Genomic DNA, 20,890 nt, shown 5'->3' with positions numbered 1-20,890 from the left:
GCTCAGAACATTGATTCCAATAGAGTCCAGCTGTTAAAGATCACTGTATTTTGGAGAACGACAGGGTTTTATATTAAATGAGAAGACTGACTTGGCATTGCCTGGGTTACCCCTCAGGGGTGGAGAAGGGGAGGCGGGGACCAGGCTGGGCTGTGGAGGCCTACTGCCAACTCTCCCCAGGCTGGGGGATGGGTGGGGCAATGTGTAGACCAGCCTCAGCCCCACCAGTGCTCTCTGGGCCTCAGGGAAGGGGGAGAGGTTTCTGTGTAGCCTAGCCCCTGCAGCACTTCTTGGGCTGGACCAGGGAGGAGAGCGTGCAGGCCTGACGGTGTACCCACGCTGAATGGCCCAGGGGTACTGGGGAAGGTGCCTGTGACTCCGGGGGGGAGGGGAGGGGTTACGCTGCTCAGCCCGGTGGTGCTCTGGGGAGGGGAGTATGGCAGTGAAGCCAGAAGGGATAACCCTCCCCCCACCCTGGTCCAGTGCCACGGCCTGGGAGGAGGAAGGTAGGGAAAGGGTTTGGGGCGGGGGGGGGGGGGCACTTACCTGGGCAGGTGGCCAGCAAAATGGCAAGCCCTGTCTCCAGCTGGCCACTCTCTTCCTGGTGCAGCTGTTGGAGTTGTCCAGCTAAGAGCCAGCTAGGTGCTTGTATAGAAGACAAACATTAGTAAACTTGCATATGCTCTGTAATGTGTCTCAATTGACATTTTCTTGAGTAAATATTCTGACCCATACTTACTTACTGATTTCAGCTATGACTAAAACAAGAACATCAGTTTCAATCATTCTTCTAGGATTTGGTTCATAACTGTAAGATGTTAGTTTCCTGTCAGCAGGGGAGACAAGAGAGTTTCTCCCTAGTCTTGTCTTTCTCATGCAAGGTAACAATTCTGGACCCAACCTAAACTTTCTTTTAGAGAAGCAAAGTTGGGCACAGTTAAGGAATGGAACCAGTTAGATTCTGTCCCAAAATCATTTTGGAAGCACCGCAGATTATAATGCCAAGATAATGGGGGTTTATCCAAAAGGGTTAGGTCAGCAGTTTCAAGTGCTGGGACTCTTATGTCAGTCTCCTCAGGGTTCAAGTATTCCCAGAAAGAAAAATCAGTGTAGCCCTTCAAAGAGCACTCATCTTGGCTATATGTTAAATTTATATCTAGATCTCTTGTATAATGGTCTGTCACTCCTGAACTTACTTCAGAAATTCAGATGCAAGCTTCTCTTTCTGGAACAGATTAGGCTCAGAGTTTTTGGCTGATTTATACACTGTACCCTTTGATGTAATGAGAGTATCCATATGCCACATAGCAATGAGCAGTACAGCAAGGCCGGCTTGTCTTTGTTAGATGGATACAATTTCAAAGGCACAATTTATTGGAATATCATTTAAGGGAAATCCACTGTAGATTTGCCTTTCGGAAGCCAGTTTAGTCAAAGATTCATCCCCAAGATGATTGGATCACTGCAGTTGTGGTGTGAGTTGTTGCAGAAGACCCTACTTATAATTCCATGGGTCACTTTCATGGGGCTATGAAACAGATTGTGTGCCTGGAATGCTCCACTCTCAAGAAGTATTGATGCTACTGGTGATTGGTTAATTGGCTCTTCTGACTCAAGTCACGTCTATACCTATGGGAAGATTGATCTTCCTGCATTTGATTTAGTTGGGCCTATTAAAGACCTGCTAAATTGAACATGGAGGGCGCCCCGTCACCTACAGTACTCCTCACTCTTGCAAGGAGTAAGGGAAGTAGATGGAATCATTTCTCCCATCGACATTCCCACTGTGGGAATGGCGCCAAAGTTCGGCTTAAGTATGTTGACTCCAGCTATGTTATTTACATGACAGGAATTGCATCCCTTAAGCTAGCCTTCCGCCCGTAACGTAGACCTGGCCTCAGTGAGGTGTGTGCCTTGTTGCCCTATCCTGATGCAAGGGAGGTAGGAGTAACACTCAGAGACACAATCTAGGAGATGGATTGAGCAGTAACAAGAAAAAAACACTTGGAGAGAAGTTTTGAGAGAAACTTTTCATAGATCAGGAGTGACACCTCTGTGGTTATTGCAGGTTCTTCGGCTGTTGGACCAGCAGTGGTGGAGAATGGTGACCATGGAATAGAAGATGACAGTACAGGTAAGTGAGTAATATTTGAGTTAAATACAAAGCTTTAGAAGTCTTAACTATTTTCTCTGGTGCAGTCAGTACCTACTAGATGAACATTGTTCTGGCAAAGTGCTCTTTTCTATTAGATTTTCAGTTTTTATTTGGTCCTTTCTAAAGAGCTGGTTACTTCCCAGTGAACCTTGTTTTTGTTTAAACATTTAAGCTAAACTAAAACAATCTTCAATACCAGAATTATTCATATGTAGGAATGCCCCCTTTTGGAAGACTTCACATACTTTAGCCATAGTTAACCAAAGGAAGATGCATTTGAGATATTGATATATTAAAATGATTTTCCAATGAAGTCCTACTATTTCCTGGACTAAGCCTACCCTATTGTGAGTGTGAACTTCCCATGTTCTCCCCAGTTTCGAAGTGCACTGTGATCACCCACTGCCAGGAAGTGTTCAATATGATCTGGTTGTTCATCTTTTCTTGTAAGATTTCCTTCTCCCCGTCCCACCCCAAACTCACTTGGACTCTTACTTTGGCAGCATCAAAGCTGAAGTTTTGAGATCCTCCAGAATCCATCTCCTTCTAACAACATTATATAATAGCTTTGTATTTCAAGAAACATATTATTAAATGAGCAAATCTCTACACAAATATTGTGGAATCTGATTACACTTTGTTTGCCTGGGACACACATTTTTGTTCTATTTTTAATTATTGGATTTAGCTTGTTGATGTAGCTGGGGTTTCACTCTGGCCACAATTATTAAGAGAGTCCATTTGGGGAAAATATCTTGCTGTAACAAGAATTCTGGCAATAGGTAACTTCTTCTTTGTAGTGAAGGGGGAAAATGGTTGCTCAACCAAAGCTCTTGCATTGTAGCAATCTTTGCTCCACCAAATATAGGATTGTTTGGAGCTGGTTGTCTTTCTTGGCATTGACCAGAGATACTTGCTAGTCTCCTGAGTCACTAGTTCCAAATAGAGGCTAAAAGTGCTATTTCAGCAGTGATCTCAGCCTATGGCGGGAGAGGCTGCACTAGAGACCCAAGCTGGATCCTACTGTGGTAGCACTTACATTACTCTTCAGGACCGGGCACAAGCAAAACAGGCCTCCTCAGGTCAGGAAGGGGCAGAAAACTCTCTTGTGGTCACTACCTGTGTTTTTAGAGAATAACTTAATTTTTAATGCCTATGTGGTGGATTTGGATGCATTTATTGGGAGGATGAGGATTTACAATATGTCTCTGTTTAACCTGTTTTTATAAATGCTTGTCAAAACAAAGCTGTAGATTTTGACAGGAAAATATAAAATTAAGATGAACCCTGAGCCCCTCTCAAACTACTTCAGTTGCTCTTTTCGGTATTATATATATTCTGGAAGAGGTGGAATCCAGACTTATCCCATAATGAAATTGTAAGTATGAGTTAGCTGACTGCATTGGTGCAGTGGGGTCCTCTTTGGAAAGAATTATTCTGGACCCTAACAGCCTTCCTTAAGGGCTAGTCTCCAGTAAACCATAACAAATTAATTTCCACCTCTCAGATGCTAAGTGCTAACCACACAAGCACAGAAATGTTTAGGTGGCTGAACCCTTTTCATTATCAATAAGTTCTGTCTGGAGGTTTATGTTTGTGAGGTTTAGAGTTGATTTTTTTTTCTTGCTTGTATAAAAGCAACATCCAAGTGATAGGAACGGCAACTTGGAAGCTTAAGTACTCACTTATCAGCTAAGGGTTTGCAGACTAGTAGGAAATGTGTGTGATCCTAAGGATGTTAAATTGTATTTAATCAAGTAGTCAATGGAATTTCCATCGACTACTTGATTAGTCGATAAGGGGGGAAACTGCAGAGCCACTGTGGGGTTCGCCTCCCGGGAGCTAACCCCACTGTGACTCTGCCGTTTAAATGTAGTTAGAGCTGCCCGGCTCTTACTATATTTAAAAGGCAGAGCTGCAGCATCTGGGACCGGACATGAGCTGGGACACCTGAGTCCCGATTCACACCTGGTTCCCCGCTGCGCCTCTGCCTCCCCACCCTGCAGAGACAGTGCTAGGGGCAACTGGCTTTTAAGCTGGCTCTCCCCAGCACTGGCTCCTGCCTCCCCTCCCTGCTGCCTCTGATGGAGGCAACAAGGAGGGGGAGAAGCAGCTAGTTGAGTAGTGACTCAACTACCCAATAAGCCTAGTTTACATTCCAATGTCATATACATAGAAGTCTTCTCAAAATGTCTCAGCATTGATTTCCTGCAGTTAGTTAAATAATTGAAAGAGAATGATATTAAGAGGCACAAGGTAAGGGAGAGAATTTTTCAGTTGAGATTTGAAGTGAGATAAACAATTGATGAACTGGGAAAATCTGGAAAGACTGTTTCAGAGAGCAGGAGCTTTAAAAAAAGTTCCATAGCTTCAGAATTGTGGAGACAAACGGGTGATACACAAGTGGAAAAACAGTGTGCAAGGCCAAGTAGAATGTGATCATGGAGAACTTTCCAAAATAGAACCGCACTTTAACTGGATCCTGAAATTATCACAGAAGATGGTTGGAGACTGGGGAGAGTGTCATTTAATTCATTCTCCAAGTCACTTGGGTATGTAAATGCATCTCATTTTTTCTCTCCCTGGTCTAGACTGTTAAGCTTTTTTAATCTTCTGCAGTGGAATGTATTTGCACTCTGTTTCAATGGGACATTGACTTGATAACATTTTCATTCCAGATAGCAGCAGAGCACGCTCTATGTAATGTGCAGTGATTAGGATGAGTCAGATCTGAAAGAGGCATTTTTTTCATTTTCACAAATTGGCATTAATTGTACTATATTAAGGGCATGACTGTACAGAGAGGGACACTAGAAAAATCGGGTGAATCAAGTAAAGTTGTGAAGTGAATGTGCACAACTCAGAATGCTTAACTCCTCTCTGTGGGTGCTCTTGCTCTCTGGTAACTTGGCCTCAAGGTACGTCTTCACTGCAATCAGGAAGTGGATTGTAGCGTAGGTAGGTATCTCTGTGCTGGCTTGCTTAAAAATAGCAATGAAGCTGCTATGGCATGAGCTGTTTGCTTGGGCATCTAGCTCATACGGCCTTGGTTTTGGCTTTGGCTTCTCAGCTATTTGTAGTGAGCTAACTTCATCAAAACTGTTTACATAAGCTACATTCACATCTTCCGATTGCAGTGCAGACACACCTCCTTGGAGGACAGTGAACTAGGCAGAGATGTTAAAACATTTCTTTGTAAACATGTAACAGCTGAAAATGTCAGTGGTTACATGTTTACATGCGGTAGGAGGGGGAGAGCTGCCTCTGGAGCAAACACCAGCTCCTGCCAGCTTCCCCCTTCCCTCCCACTGCTGCCTCTGATACAGTGGCAGTGTAATGGTGAAGGCTCAGGCTCATTGGTTTACTGTTTAAACAAATACACTCTCACATCCGTAGAACTAGGACCAGTGTACTCTTGACTGAAAGTGTGCACATGGGGGTTAACACACTTTAATTTATGCAAATTCACTTCATGCCTTTAATTCAATTGTCTTAACCTTTGTATAGACAAGCCCCAACTGTCTGGATACTCCAGCACAAAAGGGATATACCAGGAGCTGCTTGCACAAGATTATGGTGTGACACCAAACTCCACGGTGTTGGGGTTTTTTTGCCCTTGTGTTCCCTGTTTGGAATAACCAGGCGCTAGTAGAACTAGAGGGACTCCTTGAGGAAATACTGAGTGTGGGGTGTCAGAATGCAAGGGAAAGATTTGGGCTGTTAATTTTAACACGTTTGCTTTCTAATTAAGAGCCCAGTCCTACAAGTGCTGAGCACTTCGGACACTCAGAACCTTGCGTACTGATGTTCAGTAGCTGGCAGTATTGAATCTTGCATGTCTAGTGCCTTTCCTCTCCTTACAACCAAGTCCCAAAGAGAGATTTTGCTAGCTACAATTTCAACACACATCCTCCGTTTAGAGACATTCTGAACTTTGCCATTCTCTCAACAGCACTTTGCCACTAATCTAGATTGACCATCGCTAATTTCTGCATGTAACACAGTTGTCTGCTCTTGCATGAAGAGAGACTTTTTCAGACATTTGTAAAAATGACGTTTACTGTTCCTGGTTTGGTCTCTGGAAGGTCTGCTGTCTGCACTAAATGAACAATTGCTTGATGTGCAGTTTGCTGCATTAATGTTCATGTTTACTAATGATTTACGCTTTTTTGCCCTTCCCCCTCCCTTTCCCTTCTCCTGTTTCTTTCCCCCCTTTTCTATTTTCTCCTCCTAGAAGCCTAGACTGTCTCCTAACACTGGGGCTGCTACTGACACAAGACCAGTGTACTTTTCTACCTGCTATTACAGTTCTAAAACCTTCAGCATTTTACACAGCTCTTGCTTTACATTCCTGGACTTACGTGTAGAAGAAATGTGTAGCACTACGGTCCCACTTCTGCTGTCAGCTGATCAATCCTCCTCCTCCTCCTTCTCCTCCCTCTCTCTGCAGTGCTTGTTGAAACCTTCCTTTCTTTGTGTAAGCACAAACATGCATGACAGATTTTAACTGCACTATTTTAGCAATTTGTCAAGGTTTCTTTTTATCTTACTTTTACAATTCCATTTTTATTTAATCCATCTTTAAAAAACATAAAACAAATTCACTGGAGTTTTAATTCTTAACAAATGGGTTCAGAGTAAATCCAAGCTGTGCTTTCATAGGAGATGGCTCCACCATGACTGCAGTGCTCCTCCCCTTTTCACAACCACTGAACAAAATCCTGAGCTCCACCTGCCTTTGTCCTTGCTGCTTTGAAACCTTTGTGAATAAGGATTTACGTGTCGTCATGCCATTTTCTTTGCTAAAGAGAGACAGCTCTTTATAGGATCTACTATAGAGACTTTAAATATAATTATTTCCAAATTAGCATCTTCTGAGACCCACGGAGATTTTTTTACTGTCTTAAAAAAAAAAAAAACTCTTTTGCAATCAAACTGGCATTCATTAATCATTGCTTCCCCCCACACACCTCCCTCCCCCCAAAAAGTTTTTTGCACTGAGTCTCAGTAAAGAAAATCACATACTGTACTAACTATTTTGAACTTGGAAGCAAGAGAAGAATTCCATTTTTTAATTACAACTTTCATGCGCATTGACTACTTTTGTGGGAAAGACTTGAGACTCGTATGCAAATTACTTTTACCTGCCTTCTAAAAGTATAAAGAATGAAGCTGACTAAAGGAGCAATAAAAATGGAACAGATGTCAAGAACTACATTTAACTTGTCAAACTTCTAATAAAATAATTATCTGACAAGGCTCCAACTATACTGAAAGAAACAGTGCCTCTTTGAACTCCCGCACATTTGTCTCTGTTCAGCATGTCATTTGCAATTCCTGCTGCCGATCCAGCATAGATATAATTCAAGTCTTTTTCATGTGAAAAGTTTTGCTACTGCAGTAAAATTGGCATCCAGGTGTATACTTTCCTTTATTTTATATATCACCTTCTAGTGCGGGCCTTGTATTCACGTGCTTTCTGTGCTGCTAACAAAGAGCTGTATAGACAAAATATAAAAATAGTGTACAAAAGGCACAGACCTTCTAGGGGACATTAACACCTTTAACACCTACGTGGATGATGAAGTTCTCAGACTGAGGTTTTTCTAGAACAAGGAATGTTTTTTGAATTGACTCTGTTGTGAAGTAGAGCTTAGTCTTGGCCGTAGCTTAATTCAGTATTCACGAGGACATCTCACACATTTAATATTTTCACTTTGAGGCATCAGTCCACTAGAAAGTCTGTCACTAAGTTCAGTAAAGCAGTTTCACACTTATATTGCTCATGGAAAAATTAATAACCTAACACTTAGCACTTCACTAACTGTACAAACATAATTCCTTTCAAAATGCAGCCAGCCCTGAAGTTGAACCCAGTTATTTTAGTCAAGCAGAGCACTATAATGTTTCTGGACATGTGAAACAGCCAGGGCCGGACTGAGGCATGGGCGAGCTGGGCAACTGCCCGGGGCGCCAACCGATGGGGGGCACCTGATGGCAGCTGTAAGGGGCGCGTGGCGTCCCTTACAGCTGCCATCAGGTGTTGCACGCCCGGTGCTGCCCTGCGGCGCCAACCCCATGGCCGCTGGGCCCTGCATGGCCCGGCACGCGCACCAACAGTGGTAGCCAGGCTGGCCTGGGCAGTGCATGCGCCGTGCACCCCCGGGCATGGGCCCCGACCTGCGCACCAGCGGCTGTAGCCAGGCTGCGCATGCGCCGTGCACCCCAGGGGCAGGCCTGCACACCCTTGGGGGGCGGGCCCGCGCATGTGCCTTGCACCCGGGCCTGGGGTGCCAAAAGGGCTCAGGCCGGCCCTGGAAACAGCATCAGGTGTTAAAGGTAGAATATGATTATACAAAGCTGCAGGATGCCAATACCGTGGTACCAATCCTCTGCCTTGGGTAAATAGCATCATAGAACCTATAGTGGTCAGGTGGCTTGCACTTAAGTACCACTAACACTGCAGTAGTATCTTAATATTCCAATGCCCCAATATGGCTGAGTGAAAGAGCTTTACCAAGGGTTACCAGTTTTGGTCGGACATATTCCAACTCTCTCAATCCCCATCCAAGCTAGTATGAGTCCAGAAATGTTATTGTGTACAATGAAAGCTGTGTTATCTGGCCCTGTATCAGCTGGAAAGCTGACATTTCTACTTTTCATAGAAAGTCCCATTTATAGTCCTGTTGGTGTGGGGCTGGCAGGCTCCCTAATTGGCTTGGTGTGGCTCCCTGGTAGCGGGGAGACACATCCCTGCTGCTCCTAAGTGGAGGATTGGACACGAGGGGTTTGGTGTGTGAGAAGTGGTGTAGGGTGTGGGCTCTGGGAGGCAGTTTGAGGGAGGGAGGCTGGACCATGGGAGGGGTTTCAGGGTGCTCACCTCAGGCAGCCCCCGCAAGTGGCAACCTGTCCTTGATGCTTCTAGGTGGAGGCATGGCTAGGTGGCATTGGTCATTGCCTGTGCCCACACCCGCTGATCTGACAGCTCCCATTGGCCGTGGCTTCCAGCCCATGGAAGCTGCGGAGTCCGTGCTCGGGGCAGGGGCAGCATTCAGAGCCACGAGCTGCAGGGACAGGTCACTGCTTGCAAGGAGCCGCCTGAGGTGAGCGCTCTAGGATCTGGCACCCCAAAACTCCTGCACTCGAACCCCCAACCCTCAACACTTAAACTCCCTCCCAAAGCCTATGCCTGGCACCCCTTCTCACACTCTGACCGTCCCTCTCCCCTTACATAACCAGTAATTTTCACTTGCCAGAACCCCCCATTCTTCCAATATGCTGGATAATGCTTTTACTATATTACACACATCTCCTTTATACCATCCTTTCCCTCTGTACCTTCATTGTGGCGGGGGGTTAGAGCAGATGGCCTCTGCAGTCTCATCTGACCCAGTGTTTATATGATTGTCATCTGCCCGTTTAATGACATGCATCAGAATTTGAGACACTTTTCATTCTCCAATTTAATGTAAACTTACTGCCTTTACTTAGTCAAAGCCGCATTAGTTTGAAGCTGACATATTGCAAGTCATGTAGTAGTTCAGCAAAGGGACTGGTGGTCTCTCTTCTTTAGAGGCCAGGACTGGAATACCCTGTCATGCCAGAAGTGCATTAATACAAATATTTTGGTCCCCTGTATCAGACTGGGAGTGGCAGTTGGGATTCAAGGTACATTGGCAATAAGGCCGTACCAAGGTTCCTGTCAGCTTTATGCGTTTTTATGTAGCAAACTGCCTTAAGTGGTGGCCTGTCATATGGTGTCATATAGCCATTGGGAAATGTAATTGTAATAGCCACACTGTTTCTGTCAGGTTGGCTGAAACAATAACTATGCTTTGAGAATCTTTTTCCATTTTCAATATATCATTCTCTTAAAAGGTTGCCACAGTGCCCACCAGTAGGGCCAGAGATTTGGGGACTTGTGGGCAAACACAGACCAGTGGCTAAGTAAAATGGGGGCATTCCAGGGAAACATAAGTGGAACCTGTCACTGTTCTTAAGACTGGATAGAATTTTGCTTTGTGGCACAAGTTGTCATTCTTCTCCACAGGAATGGGCAATGCTATCTGTGTCCTGAGCTCTAGGAATCTACAAGTGAAAACTAGAATCCCCCAGGGGTTTTATCATGCTGGATATATAGCTCTTTAATCAGTTGTTTGGGTGGAAATATTTAGCATTATGGCAGTTGGTCAGGTCAAGTTGCCTTACAGAAAAGTCTGCCAAAGAACTTCAGAAAACTGGCTGTTCCATTTTTAGCAAAATCAGCCGTAACATCTTTCAGCACTACCCTTCCATAACCGTGTGTCACAGAGAACAAAGCAAAAGTTGATAACGAAACTGGGACACCTCTAGGGACCTGCTCACTGTAACAGCTACTTGAATAATTAATTGCACTTTATCACAGAACCAAAACTTACTTAATTTTCTTCCATATTTTTCCATATTTTTGTTGATCATGTTTTTGTTTGAGATAAGTTTTTGGAAATGTTAAATATGTATTTTGAGTTATTTCAACTATTGAAATATTCTTTAGTGAATTTCCATCCAACAGACCAAGGTTCATGCATGTCTGATGCTATGACTGTTTCTGGAGTGAAATGCATGTTTCTCAGAGGGTGGGGAAGGAAAAATCGAATCTTTTCACTGTGGTTTCCAGTTATGCCTTTTGTATGTTATCAGAAAGAAGAATATACACTGCATCTTGTCAAAGACTTAATGCAGTAAGTATGTGTGCCAAATTGCTCTTCAAAGATTTTCAGGAGGTTAACAGGTTTGTGTGTGTATTTAAGCTGCATATGCACTCCAGACTTTTTATTGCCCAGTTGCAGGAAATAATATACAACTTTTTCAAAATATTTTATAACTTATTTTATGCCTCTACCTTTGTATCTTATGTTTGATTCCAATCGCTTGTATATTGTGATGCTGTATATCACCTTGCTGTATAAACCACCCTAATAAACACTTTGCACTAACTGCTCAACTGCACCTTGGTGGAATTCTTCTTGGTGTTTCATGTGAGACAAATTTTAAACTAAAGTCAACGTCTAAAGTCATCCAGCCTGATCCTGATTGTGCCTAAGTATTGCTTAGGGTTTGTAATACTTTCTAGTTGTGTGTGTAAATGCCAAAGAACAAGTTCCTACAAGAGGAAAATGGTCTGAAGGTTGGGATAACTTGCTGTCTAGATAGCTATTGGAAGATTCTTCTCTCCTGGTTAGAGAACCATTTTAAGTGTAGTTTGCTCAATAAAAGGAGCCTTGATAATTTGCATGTACTACGTGATTCAGGTACTACTTAAAACTTAACCCAAAGAATAAAATCAAGTGTATTCCACAACACACACATCAGTCTTTCAAAATCTGGACAGCTACACTGGTTGCCCAATTACACACCCAATTAGTGACACCCAAGTGGTGCTTTTAAGTACCTGCATATGAAAATTAGGCTGTGCATGAAAGTGGCAATATAACAACTCAAGTACGTGTTCCGAAAGAAAAACACTTAATATATTTTCCGTGCTGAGCCCCTCAAAATTATTTATGCAAAATATAGTCCATACCATTCCAGTGGTGGAGAAAATAAATCAAGCCCTATTTCTGCCAGCTACCATGATGAGGATAATGGTTGCAACCTCATAGCCAAGATTGAATCTAGGCTTCATATTTTCTACCCTCCCTCAAACTTTTTATTGGATGAACCAGTTTGCTTACATAAAAGAATGCTCAAAGTAGGGCATAAGATTTTTTCTGATAAATTCAAAGATGTGAAATTAAAGATCGTTGTTTCCTACTTAACAACAACCACCCCTCCCTGCTTTCCTCTGCATCTGGTGCTTATTGGCCTCTGTGTTGTCAGTAAAGGTGACTCTTCAGACCTCTCCAGATTTCAGTCTCTCTAGACAGACATTCAGAGTTGGCTCTTTGGGCCTTAAAAGCGTCTTATATAATAGCATATTTTCCAGAGAACAATTATTTGAGTCTTCTCATGGAGTGAAGTCAGAGTGAGCAAGAAGGAATCTGGCTAAATAAGTCTGTTGTATTCTGGAAATGTCATGCCATTTTGTAACTGCTTTCCGTGGTTTTGAAGGACTCGAGGAATCTTCCAGAATGGGATGAAAGTTGGAGGGAGAAACAGTAAGAAAATGAGGAATGGAATAACTTGAGCTGAAAACTGGAGAGAATTTAGCTATACCAGGCAAGAGCACTAGAAACTAAGGAAGTTTCAGGGTAATGTGGTCTAGTAGTGGGCTTAAAAAATGTACATGGGTAAATGCTGCTCAAACTCACAGTTAGTGAAAATACCATATAAGCAGGCACTCATTGAAAAGCAATTGACTTTGGCACTGATTTTCTGAATTCTGACTTGTATTAAGAAGCTTATATTTTGAATACAAATGTTCTCTAAAATTCCCAGTTTTAGCTTGATCCTTGCTTGCAGTAACCACAGGAGCCTTCATTTGATATTGGTTTGTTACAATCGAAATAGCTACTATGAAGTCATAATGCTGACTCTGAGTAGGGGAGGAGTAAGCTTGTTTGAAGTACAAAAATGATAATATTTAGAAAATTGCCAGAGGAGCTGGCATAATGGGAGCTAACGTTCATGTGACTTGGGTTCATAGAGATACAGATTTTTAAAGCTGGAAGAAACCAAATAGTTTTCCTGTGTAACACAGACCAGAGAATCTCACCCAGTAATGTTTGCATCAAACCTGTAGTGTCTGTTTGAACTGTAGCATAGCTTTTAAAAAACATTCAGTCTTGATTTCAAGAGCTCAAATGAGGGAAAATCCATCGTGTCTTTTGGTAAGTTGTTCCAATGGTTAATTACCCTCATTAAGTACCTTGTCTTTAGCAAAATTTTTGATACAGTCTCCGATAGCATTCTTCCCAGCAAGTCTAAGTAATATGGATTGAATGCAAATGGCCTATAAGGTGGTTAAGAAGCTGGCTAGATGATTGGGCTTGATGGCTCAATATCTGCTTGGCAGCTGGTATCAAGTGGAGTGTCCCAGCGGTCGGTCCTGGAGCTGTTTCTTTTTTTCCAACATCTTCATTAATGATCTGGATGATACCATGGATTGCATCCTCGGCAAGTGTGAGGATGACCCAAAACTGGGGGGGGGGGGGGGGGGAAGAGACGCTAGACAAATAGGAGACCGAGACAAATAGGATAACTGGACCAAAAGCAATCTGATGAGGGTCAACAAGGACAAGTGCAGAATCCTGCCCTTGGGACGGAAGAATCCCAGGCATTGTTACAGGCTGGGGACCAACCGGCTAAGTAGCAGTTCTGCAGAAAAGACCCTGGGGATGACAGCGGGTGAGAAGCTGGATATGAGTCAGTGTGCCCTTGTTGCCAAGAAGGCTAATGGCATATTGGGCTGCATTAGTAGGAGCATTGTCAGCAGTGTGAAGGAAGTGATTATTCCCCTCTCTTTGGCACTGCTCAGGCCACATCTGGAGTGCCCCAGCCCAGCTACAGAAAAAATGTGAACAAATTGGGTCAGTCCAGCAGAGGGCAACGAAAATGATGAGAGGGCTGGACACATGCTTTATGAGAATAGGCTGAGAGAATTGCTCTTATTTAATCTGCAGAAGAGAAGAGTGAGGGGGGATTTGGGAGCAGCCTTCAACTCCCTGAAGGGGGGTTCCAAAGAGGATGGAACTAAGCTGTTCTCAGTGATGGCAGAACAAGGAGCAGTGGCCTCGAGTTGCTGTGGGGAAGGTTTAGGTTTGATATTAGAAAAACTATTTCCCTAGAGGGTGGTGAAGCACTGGGATAGGTTGCTTACAGAGGTGGTGGTATCTCTATCCTTACAGGTTTTTAAGGCCAGACTTGACACAGCCCTGGCTGCGATGATTTAGTAGGGATTGGTCCTGCTTTGAGCTGGACAAGGTGATACCCTGAGGTCTCTTACAACCCTAATCTAGGATTCCATGGTTCATTGTTGGAAAATTGAGCCTTATATTTAATCTGAATTTGTCCAGCTGCAGCTTCCCAGCCATTAGGCTTTGTTTCCTGCAGCACTAAAAAGTCCTCTACTATCAATTCTTTTTCCCCACCTGGGTACTTATAGACCATGATCAAATCACCTCTTAACCTTCTTTTGGATAAACTAAGGTAGCACTTCAAAGCTGTCATTTTACATTTTCACTACTTACTCTGAGCATCTATACACAGATCTAGTTTTGCATATAATTAGACTGAAAAAAAATCTCAATTCTGAAAGATTTTAATGGGTTCAAGTCAGGAGACATGGGTTCTAGTCACAGCTGTGCCACTGACGAGTGTGACTGTGGGCAAATCATTTAATCTCTGCTTCCATTTCTTCCTTGCAAAATCCTTCCTCTGCAAAACCTTCTGTATTTTTAAAAATTAGCATATGCAGAAGTGACTTTTGAATACCATGGTATGCAGTGTGTACAGGCAGTCCCCAGGTTACATACAAGATAGGGACTGTAGGTTTGTTCTTAAGTTGAATTTGTATGTAAGTCGGAACTGGTACATATTGTAGGGGAAACTCTAGCCAAACATTTCTCCAGAGCTCAGTTTTATTCTCCCACACCTCACTTCCCTCAGTCCTTTATTCTCAAGTTGAGGTGTCTGCTGAGAAAAGCCGCTCTGCATCTCCCTGGTCTGCTGGGGGAGGGCGCTTGCTTCGTGTCTCCCTGGTCTGCTGGGGGGAAGCAGCTAGTGCAGGGTTGCCTCACCCCGTTTGTAAGTAGGGATCCGATGTAAGTTGGATCCATGTAACCCGGGGACTGCCTGTATTGGTCATAGGAATTAAGTCTCTCTTGAAAGCAAACAACCATTCCTGAAATTATTGAATGTACAACTTTCTTAGCTATTACATGCACAGAACGTTAATATTTTAATAAAATTTGCTTCTAAGCAATAACTTCCTATAAATTACTATTTTTACATTTCAATGCAGTCTGAATGTAATTTTTAGGAAAGTGCTGGATTGAAAGCCGTAAAAATCAAAATGCCCAGTGATACCACAAAAAAATATAGCATGTCCACCTTTGATACATATCTTCTCCTGTTGGGACCAGTGCCTTTGCAGTTTTCCCCATTAGCTGAAAATATATCACCAGGTGAGTGGGTAGTGTACTTGAACATACTTGAACAAACTTGGCGTGCCTTTTACATCTTAGAGCTATTTAGTGCGGTGGGCTACAAAGGAGCCAAGTAGTGCCATTAGAGAAATTCTGCTCTTGACTTGGTGTCATTGCTTTTGGGTCTGTGGTTAGACAACAATCCCAGCAGCTGACGCAAGGAATGGTAGAAAGATTCTTTGAACAAATTCCTAGTTTTGAGTCTGGTGCCTATGGTCCATGGTTAGCACACTAGTGTAATGTCTGATACAAATAAAATTTAAAAAGGCTTATTTCCAGGGTGCGGAACCTTTTTTGGGTCAGGATCATTGACCCTCAGAAATATCAGTCAAAAACATAGGCAAGTGAGAAGCATTTAAACAAACAAAGGGGGGTTTTGATAGCAGCCTTCAGCTTCCTGAAGGGAGGTTCCAAAGACGATGGAGAAAGGCTTCTTCTCAGTAGTGACGGATGGCAGAACAAGCAGCAGTGGTCTCAAGTTACAGTGCGGGAGGTCTAGGTTGGACATTAGGAAAAACTATTTCCCTAGGAGGGTGGAGAAGCACTGGGACGGGTTATCTAGGGAGGTGGTGGAATCTCCATCTCTACGGGTTTTTAAGTCTCAGCTTGAGAAAGCCCTGGCTGGGTTGATTTAGTTGGGATTGGTCCTGCTTTGGGCAGGGGGCTGGACTTGATGATCTCTGAGGTGTCTTCCAGCTCTATGATTCTATCCCTGGGTCAAACCTGGAGCTGTACTCTAGTCAAAAGATATAATTATGTTGGGTCATAATTATGTTGGTATCAACAATTTTCTTCCACTGGGTCGCAAGAAAAAAGTTTGAAAACCACTGCTCTAAAGCTTCTCTGCTTCACTCTAGAGATCCATGCTTCAGATGTAAAGAAACAGTAGTTTATATCCTTGTAATAGGTTTGCATCACTTCTTCAGTCGTGAGTGAGGACAGATGGCATAATTGTGTTCTTGCATATCTTTGCTTACTTCTCTGGCATTTCCACAATAATACCTTACACTAGTTCCTTTTTCCAACAGCGCTTTAATATTTGCAGTGACTCATGTTACTGAGTAAATGGAACACAAGGTCACCTATTCTACTTTACTTTACAAGTGAACACAATGCAAGGATGAGTTATCAGATCTCAGAGTGCTTAAATTGTAAGATCCCTGCCTTGAGGAAGCTCACCTTATGTTTATAAAATAGCATACTCACCAGGATGTTAAATCTTGTGTGGCATGGGACTTTATTATTTGTGGTTTTCTGGTTTAATAGTGCTACCCTTCCACAAGGTAAAAAAGAGCTCTCTACCTATCTAGCATGGTGTGAAGTCAGTCAACAGATATCAAAACCAAATGGCCTGGATTTTGTTGCCTATGTGTTACCATAGCACTTGTTGGTCCGGGGGAAAAGGGGGCGGGGAGACATATCTGAGATGTTGGGCATAAATGAAACAAATTACCCAAACTTTTGCAGGAGCAATCTTTGTAATCATATGTCCCCTGCCACACTATTGCTAGGGAATGTTTTGAGCACTGATGGTGTGGTCAGCATGCAACAGAGGTTGTAATCCCTGTGGAGCTTACAATTCTGGACCCTACAGTTACAACATGTTGCATGCATACATCGAAAGCCCATGTGTTAGATGATTTTCTTTCACATTACACTCTCATTTGCCCATATTGGATTGGCCTTGGCAGTGGTGTAACAAGTGTTGTTTGAGAGAAACTAGAGCATGTCAGTTATTGTAGCTTTTTATGAAATGCTCTTCCCGGAACAAAAATGACCTCCCCCCCCCCTCCAAATATCTGAAAACCTAAGTACATAATAGAAAATCCTAGTGTTTCAGGAACACAATGTTCTTGAAGAGTGACAGAAACGAAGCTCTGAAATTGGGCAGGAGGGGAGAGGTGGGAACAAAAAGGATGTAGGGTTTCCAGAAAAAAAGCACTCTTGTAGTGAATGCTGCTCTTGTCTCTTGAAAGACTCATGAAGGACAGTAAGTACTGAAATGTGTACTGCTACAGGGGATGTATTGATAGTGATTGTGATGACTACAAATAAAAGGAGGAACTTTTTATTTTCAATAAAAATACTGTCGTCATGGCCATGCCTTTTTCAGTGGTACCTTCCTAGCAACCATGCTGCTTTGAGGCTTGATTCAAAGATGCAATGCATCTTGATTTGGGTTGTTCAACAGAAAACCGAAGGTTTATCGTGCACCTAGGACGTGTCAGGAAGATAACTGAACGTTGGAAAGGAGGAATGGTGATCTGAGGGGACGTGTACAGAAGTGGCCGTGTTCCCTGCTAGTGGAGCTGCCTCTTGGCTGCTCTGGGGTTAGTGCGTTCCAGGTGCTATGCCTTTCTTTAGTCATCCATTCTGTTAGCCTCTCTCATTCTCTCTTCTCTAGGGACTCTGTGATTTGGCCTTTCCAGGAGGTTAATTCAAAGTCTATTGCTAGCAGTCTCAGACAGTTTTTCCCTTGGCTGCCTTTGGTACCATTCCCTCAGTGTCAGGCAGAGGAACCTGGGCCTGCCCTGGACTCCAGTTCCAGCTCCGGAACCAAGGGCTGGTCCTTCCTGAATCTTGCTCCCTTTCACTGAGCCTCTTCCTTGCCTTCTGATTCTGCCCACTCCTCTGAGTTTACCAACCTGAACTATCCTCTGTGGGGATAACCGTAGGCTCCCTGCCTCTCTAATCCAGCTATACCTCCCTTCTCCCAGGAGGGACTGCAGAGTACTTCCCTGCTTGCCCCTCTTGCCAGCTGCCTGGATTTGTAAACCCAACCCAGCTCCTCACCCAATTGGACTCCCATCAGCCAATTAGGCTTTAGTGCTCCTTGGCTGCCTGTAGGTTAACTGGCCAGATTTATCCTTCAGGTCTTGTGTGGGGTGCACACCCCATCACATGTGCATACCAGTGTTTCCATGTTTCTGAGCCATCAGTTGTCAGCAGGAGTTGACATGAATCTGTCTCAATGCTTGAATTTTTTGAGCAAGTGGATGTCGCTCAACATATTCAAGATGCAAGGGTTCCAAAGTTCCCTGAATGTAGCTTAAAATGGCCATGTTCAAAGTGGCACTGGTGGGATGAAGCTGTGAGTAGAAGTAAGTTCTTATATTGTATTTTCTAAGGAGAAATATGAGCCCCTTTCCCATTGGCAAGGTTTGCAGAATGGTGATTTTTACTAACGGGGGCAATATATCTACTATGGATATTAAGATTCGGTTCAGTAGGTAGCCATGTAGCCTCCAAAAATCTCAGCGGTTACACTCCGTGGGCTCTGTAGCATAAGGCTTATTTGAGCGTTATACTGTAGAGGTTGCAGTGAAGCCTTCCTGGGAGCGGGGCTGCCAGCTTCTGTGTGCCTGGCTCCTGGGGAGGCGGCTTCCCTGCATCTTAGAAGCCGCCTTTCTGGGAGCCTGGCCAATAGGGGCTGCATGTGCTTCTCTTCAGAGGAAGCAGCTTCCCTGCCACAAGGAACCTCCCTGCTGAGTGTAACACAGGCCTGGGCAAAATATAACCCACGGGCAAACAGGTGAGTGCTAACAGGGAGTTTAGAAAGGGAGTTCTCCAGGTAGAGGAGAAGCAGATCCAGGACTTTTGAGGGAAGTGTGTGTTGTCTTTGGGGTTTCTTGCTGTGTGCTGAGCTTGTGTTTGAGAGTGAGGGTTGGTGTGTGTTCTTTTTTGTTTTGTGGTTCTCCCTCCCCCCCCCCCCGTGTTTGAGAGTGAGGCTTTTTTCTCCACTTGCCCTTTGCCCCTCCCCTACATGGGGTGTGTGCTGTGATTGGCAGGTGGAAACAGTTGGCTTCTAATTAAAGTTTGAATTCTAGAAGCCTCTGCTGATTGGTGGAGCCTTGGTAGGGGAGGGACTTTCAGGCAGTTCGGGGCTTTATAAAAGCAGTGAGTACTTTATAAAAGCGACCAGGTGAGTGCTAACAGGGAGTTTAGAGAGGGACTTTGGAAGGGGAGAGGGAAGGGGGTGAGGTTCTCTTGCCTTCTTTTTAAATCCCTTCTCCAGGACAGCAGCGATGGATGGTGATAGGTCTGCTGGGCAGGGATCGTAGAATTGAGGAAGTCAATGCGTGGTTGTGCAGGTGGTGTCACAGAGAAGGCTTTGGTTTCTTCGACCATGGGACTCTGTTCTGGACACAAGGATTGTTAGGAAGAGATGGGATCCACCTAACGAAGAGAGGAAGGAGCATCGTCGCGGGCAGGCTTGCAAACCTAGTGAGGAGGCTTTAAACTAGGTTCGTCGGGGAGCAGTGAGCACAACGCTGAGGGGAGTGGGAAAGTTGGATACCGGAAAGAAATGCAAAGCGGAATGAGCAAGAAAGGAGGACCCCTGATTCAAATGGAGAAGATAGGGCGATCAACTGGCTATCTGAGGTGTTTGTACACTAATGCGAGAAGCCTGGGCAACAAACAGGAAGAACAGAAGGCCTTGGCCCAGTCTGAGAAATATGATTTAATTGGGATAACAGAGACTTGGTGGGATGACTCGCATGACTGGAGCGCTGTCATGGAAGGGTATAGACTGTTCAGGAAGAACAGGCAGGGGAGAAAAGGAGGAGGAGTTGCACTATATGTAAGAGAGCACTACGATTGCTCTGAACTCCAGTATAAAGAGGGAGAAAAACCTGTTGAGAGTCTATGGGTTAAGTTTAAAGGAGCAAACAACAACAGTACTGTTGTGGTTGGTGTCTGCTACAGGCCACCGAATCAGGTGGATGAGGTAGATGAGGCTTTCTTCGTACAACTGAGAGAAGCTTCCAGATCGCAGGCCCTGGTTCTCGTGGGGGACTTTAATCACCCTGACATCTGTTGGGAAACCAATACAGTAGTACACAGGCAATCCAGGAAGTTTTTGGAGAATACTGAGGATAACTTCTTGGAACAAGTGCTGAAGGATCCTGACCTTCTGCTCACAAACAGGGAGGAACTAATAGGGGAAGTAGAGGTGGGTGACAACCTGGGAAGCAGTGATTATGAGATGGTAGATTTCAGGATCCTGACTAAAGGAAGAAAAGAGACTAGTAAAATACACACCTTGGACTTCAAAAAAGCAGATTTTGATTCCCTCAGAGATCTGATGGGCAGAATCCTCTGGGATGTTAACATGAAGGGGAAAGGAGTCCAGGACAGCTGGCAGTATTTTAAAGAAGTCTTATTGAAGGCACAGAAAGAAACCATTCTGACGCGTAGCAAGAGAGGCAAACATTATAGGAGACCGGACTGGCTTAGAGGGGAAATCCTTGGTGAACTTAAGCACAAAAAGGAAGCTTACAAAAAGTGGATACTTGGACAAATCACCAGGGAGGGGTTTAAATGTATAGCTCGAGAATACTGGGGGGTTATCAGGAAGGCGAAAGCGCAGATGGAATTGCGACTGGCTAAGGATGTGAAGGATAACAAGAGAGGTTTCTACAGGCATGTTGTTAAGAAGGTGGTGATCAGAGAGGGTGTGCGGCCCCTACTGGATGAAGGAGGTAACCTAGTGACAGATGATGTGGGGAAAGCTGAAATACTCAATGCTTTCTTTGCCTCTGTATTCACGGACAAGGTGGGCTCCTGGACTAATGCGCTAAGTGACACAAGATGGGATGAAGATGGACAG

General features: G+C 44.0%; 1 protein-coding gene across 12 annotated transcripts in view; it reads left to right on the top strand.

Moving 5' to 3' along the window:
- MAP4 (microtubule associated protein 4) overlaps positions 1 to 20,890 on the top strand; it is a 249,533-nt gene that overhangs the window by 92,446 nt on the left and 136,197 nt on the right. For all 12 annotated transcript variants that reach the window (XM_075923033.1, XM_075923035.1, XM_075923037.1 and 9 more), the window contains one exon: positions 2,069 to 2,134. In XM_075923033.1, the coding sequence (XP_075779148.1) occupies positions 2,069 to 2,134 (66 nt within the window). The remainder of the gene's footprint in view (positions 1 to 2,068; positions 2,135 to 20,890) is intronic.

The sequence above is a fragment of the Pelodiscus sinensis genome, chromosome 2 (genome assembly GCF_049634645.1).
Source record: "Pelodiscus sinensis isolate JC-2024 chromosome 2, ASM4963464v1, whole genome shotgun sequence".
In the NCBI taxonomy this organism is placed as follows: domain Eukaryota; kingdom Metazoa; phylum Chordata; order Testudines; family Trionychidae; genus Pelodiscus; species Pelodiscus sinensis.
Note: the sequence above shows the minus strand (reverse complement) of the source record. Positions and strands in the feature narration are given on the sequence as shown.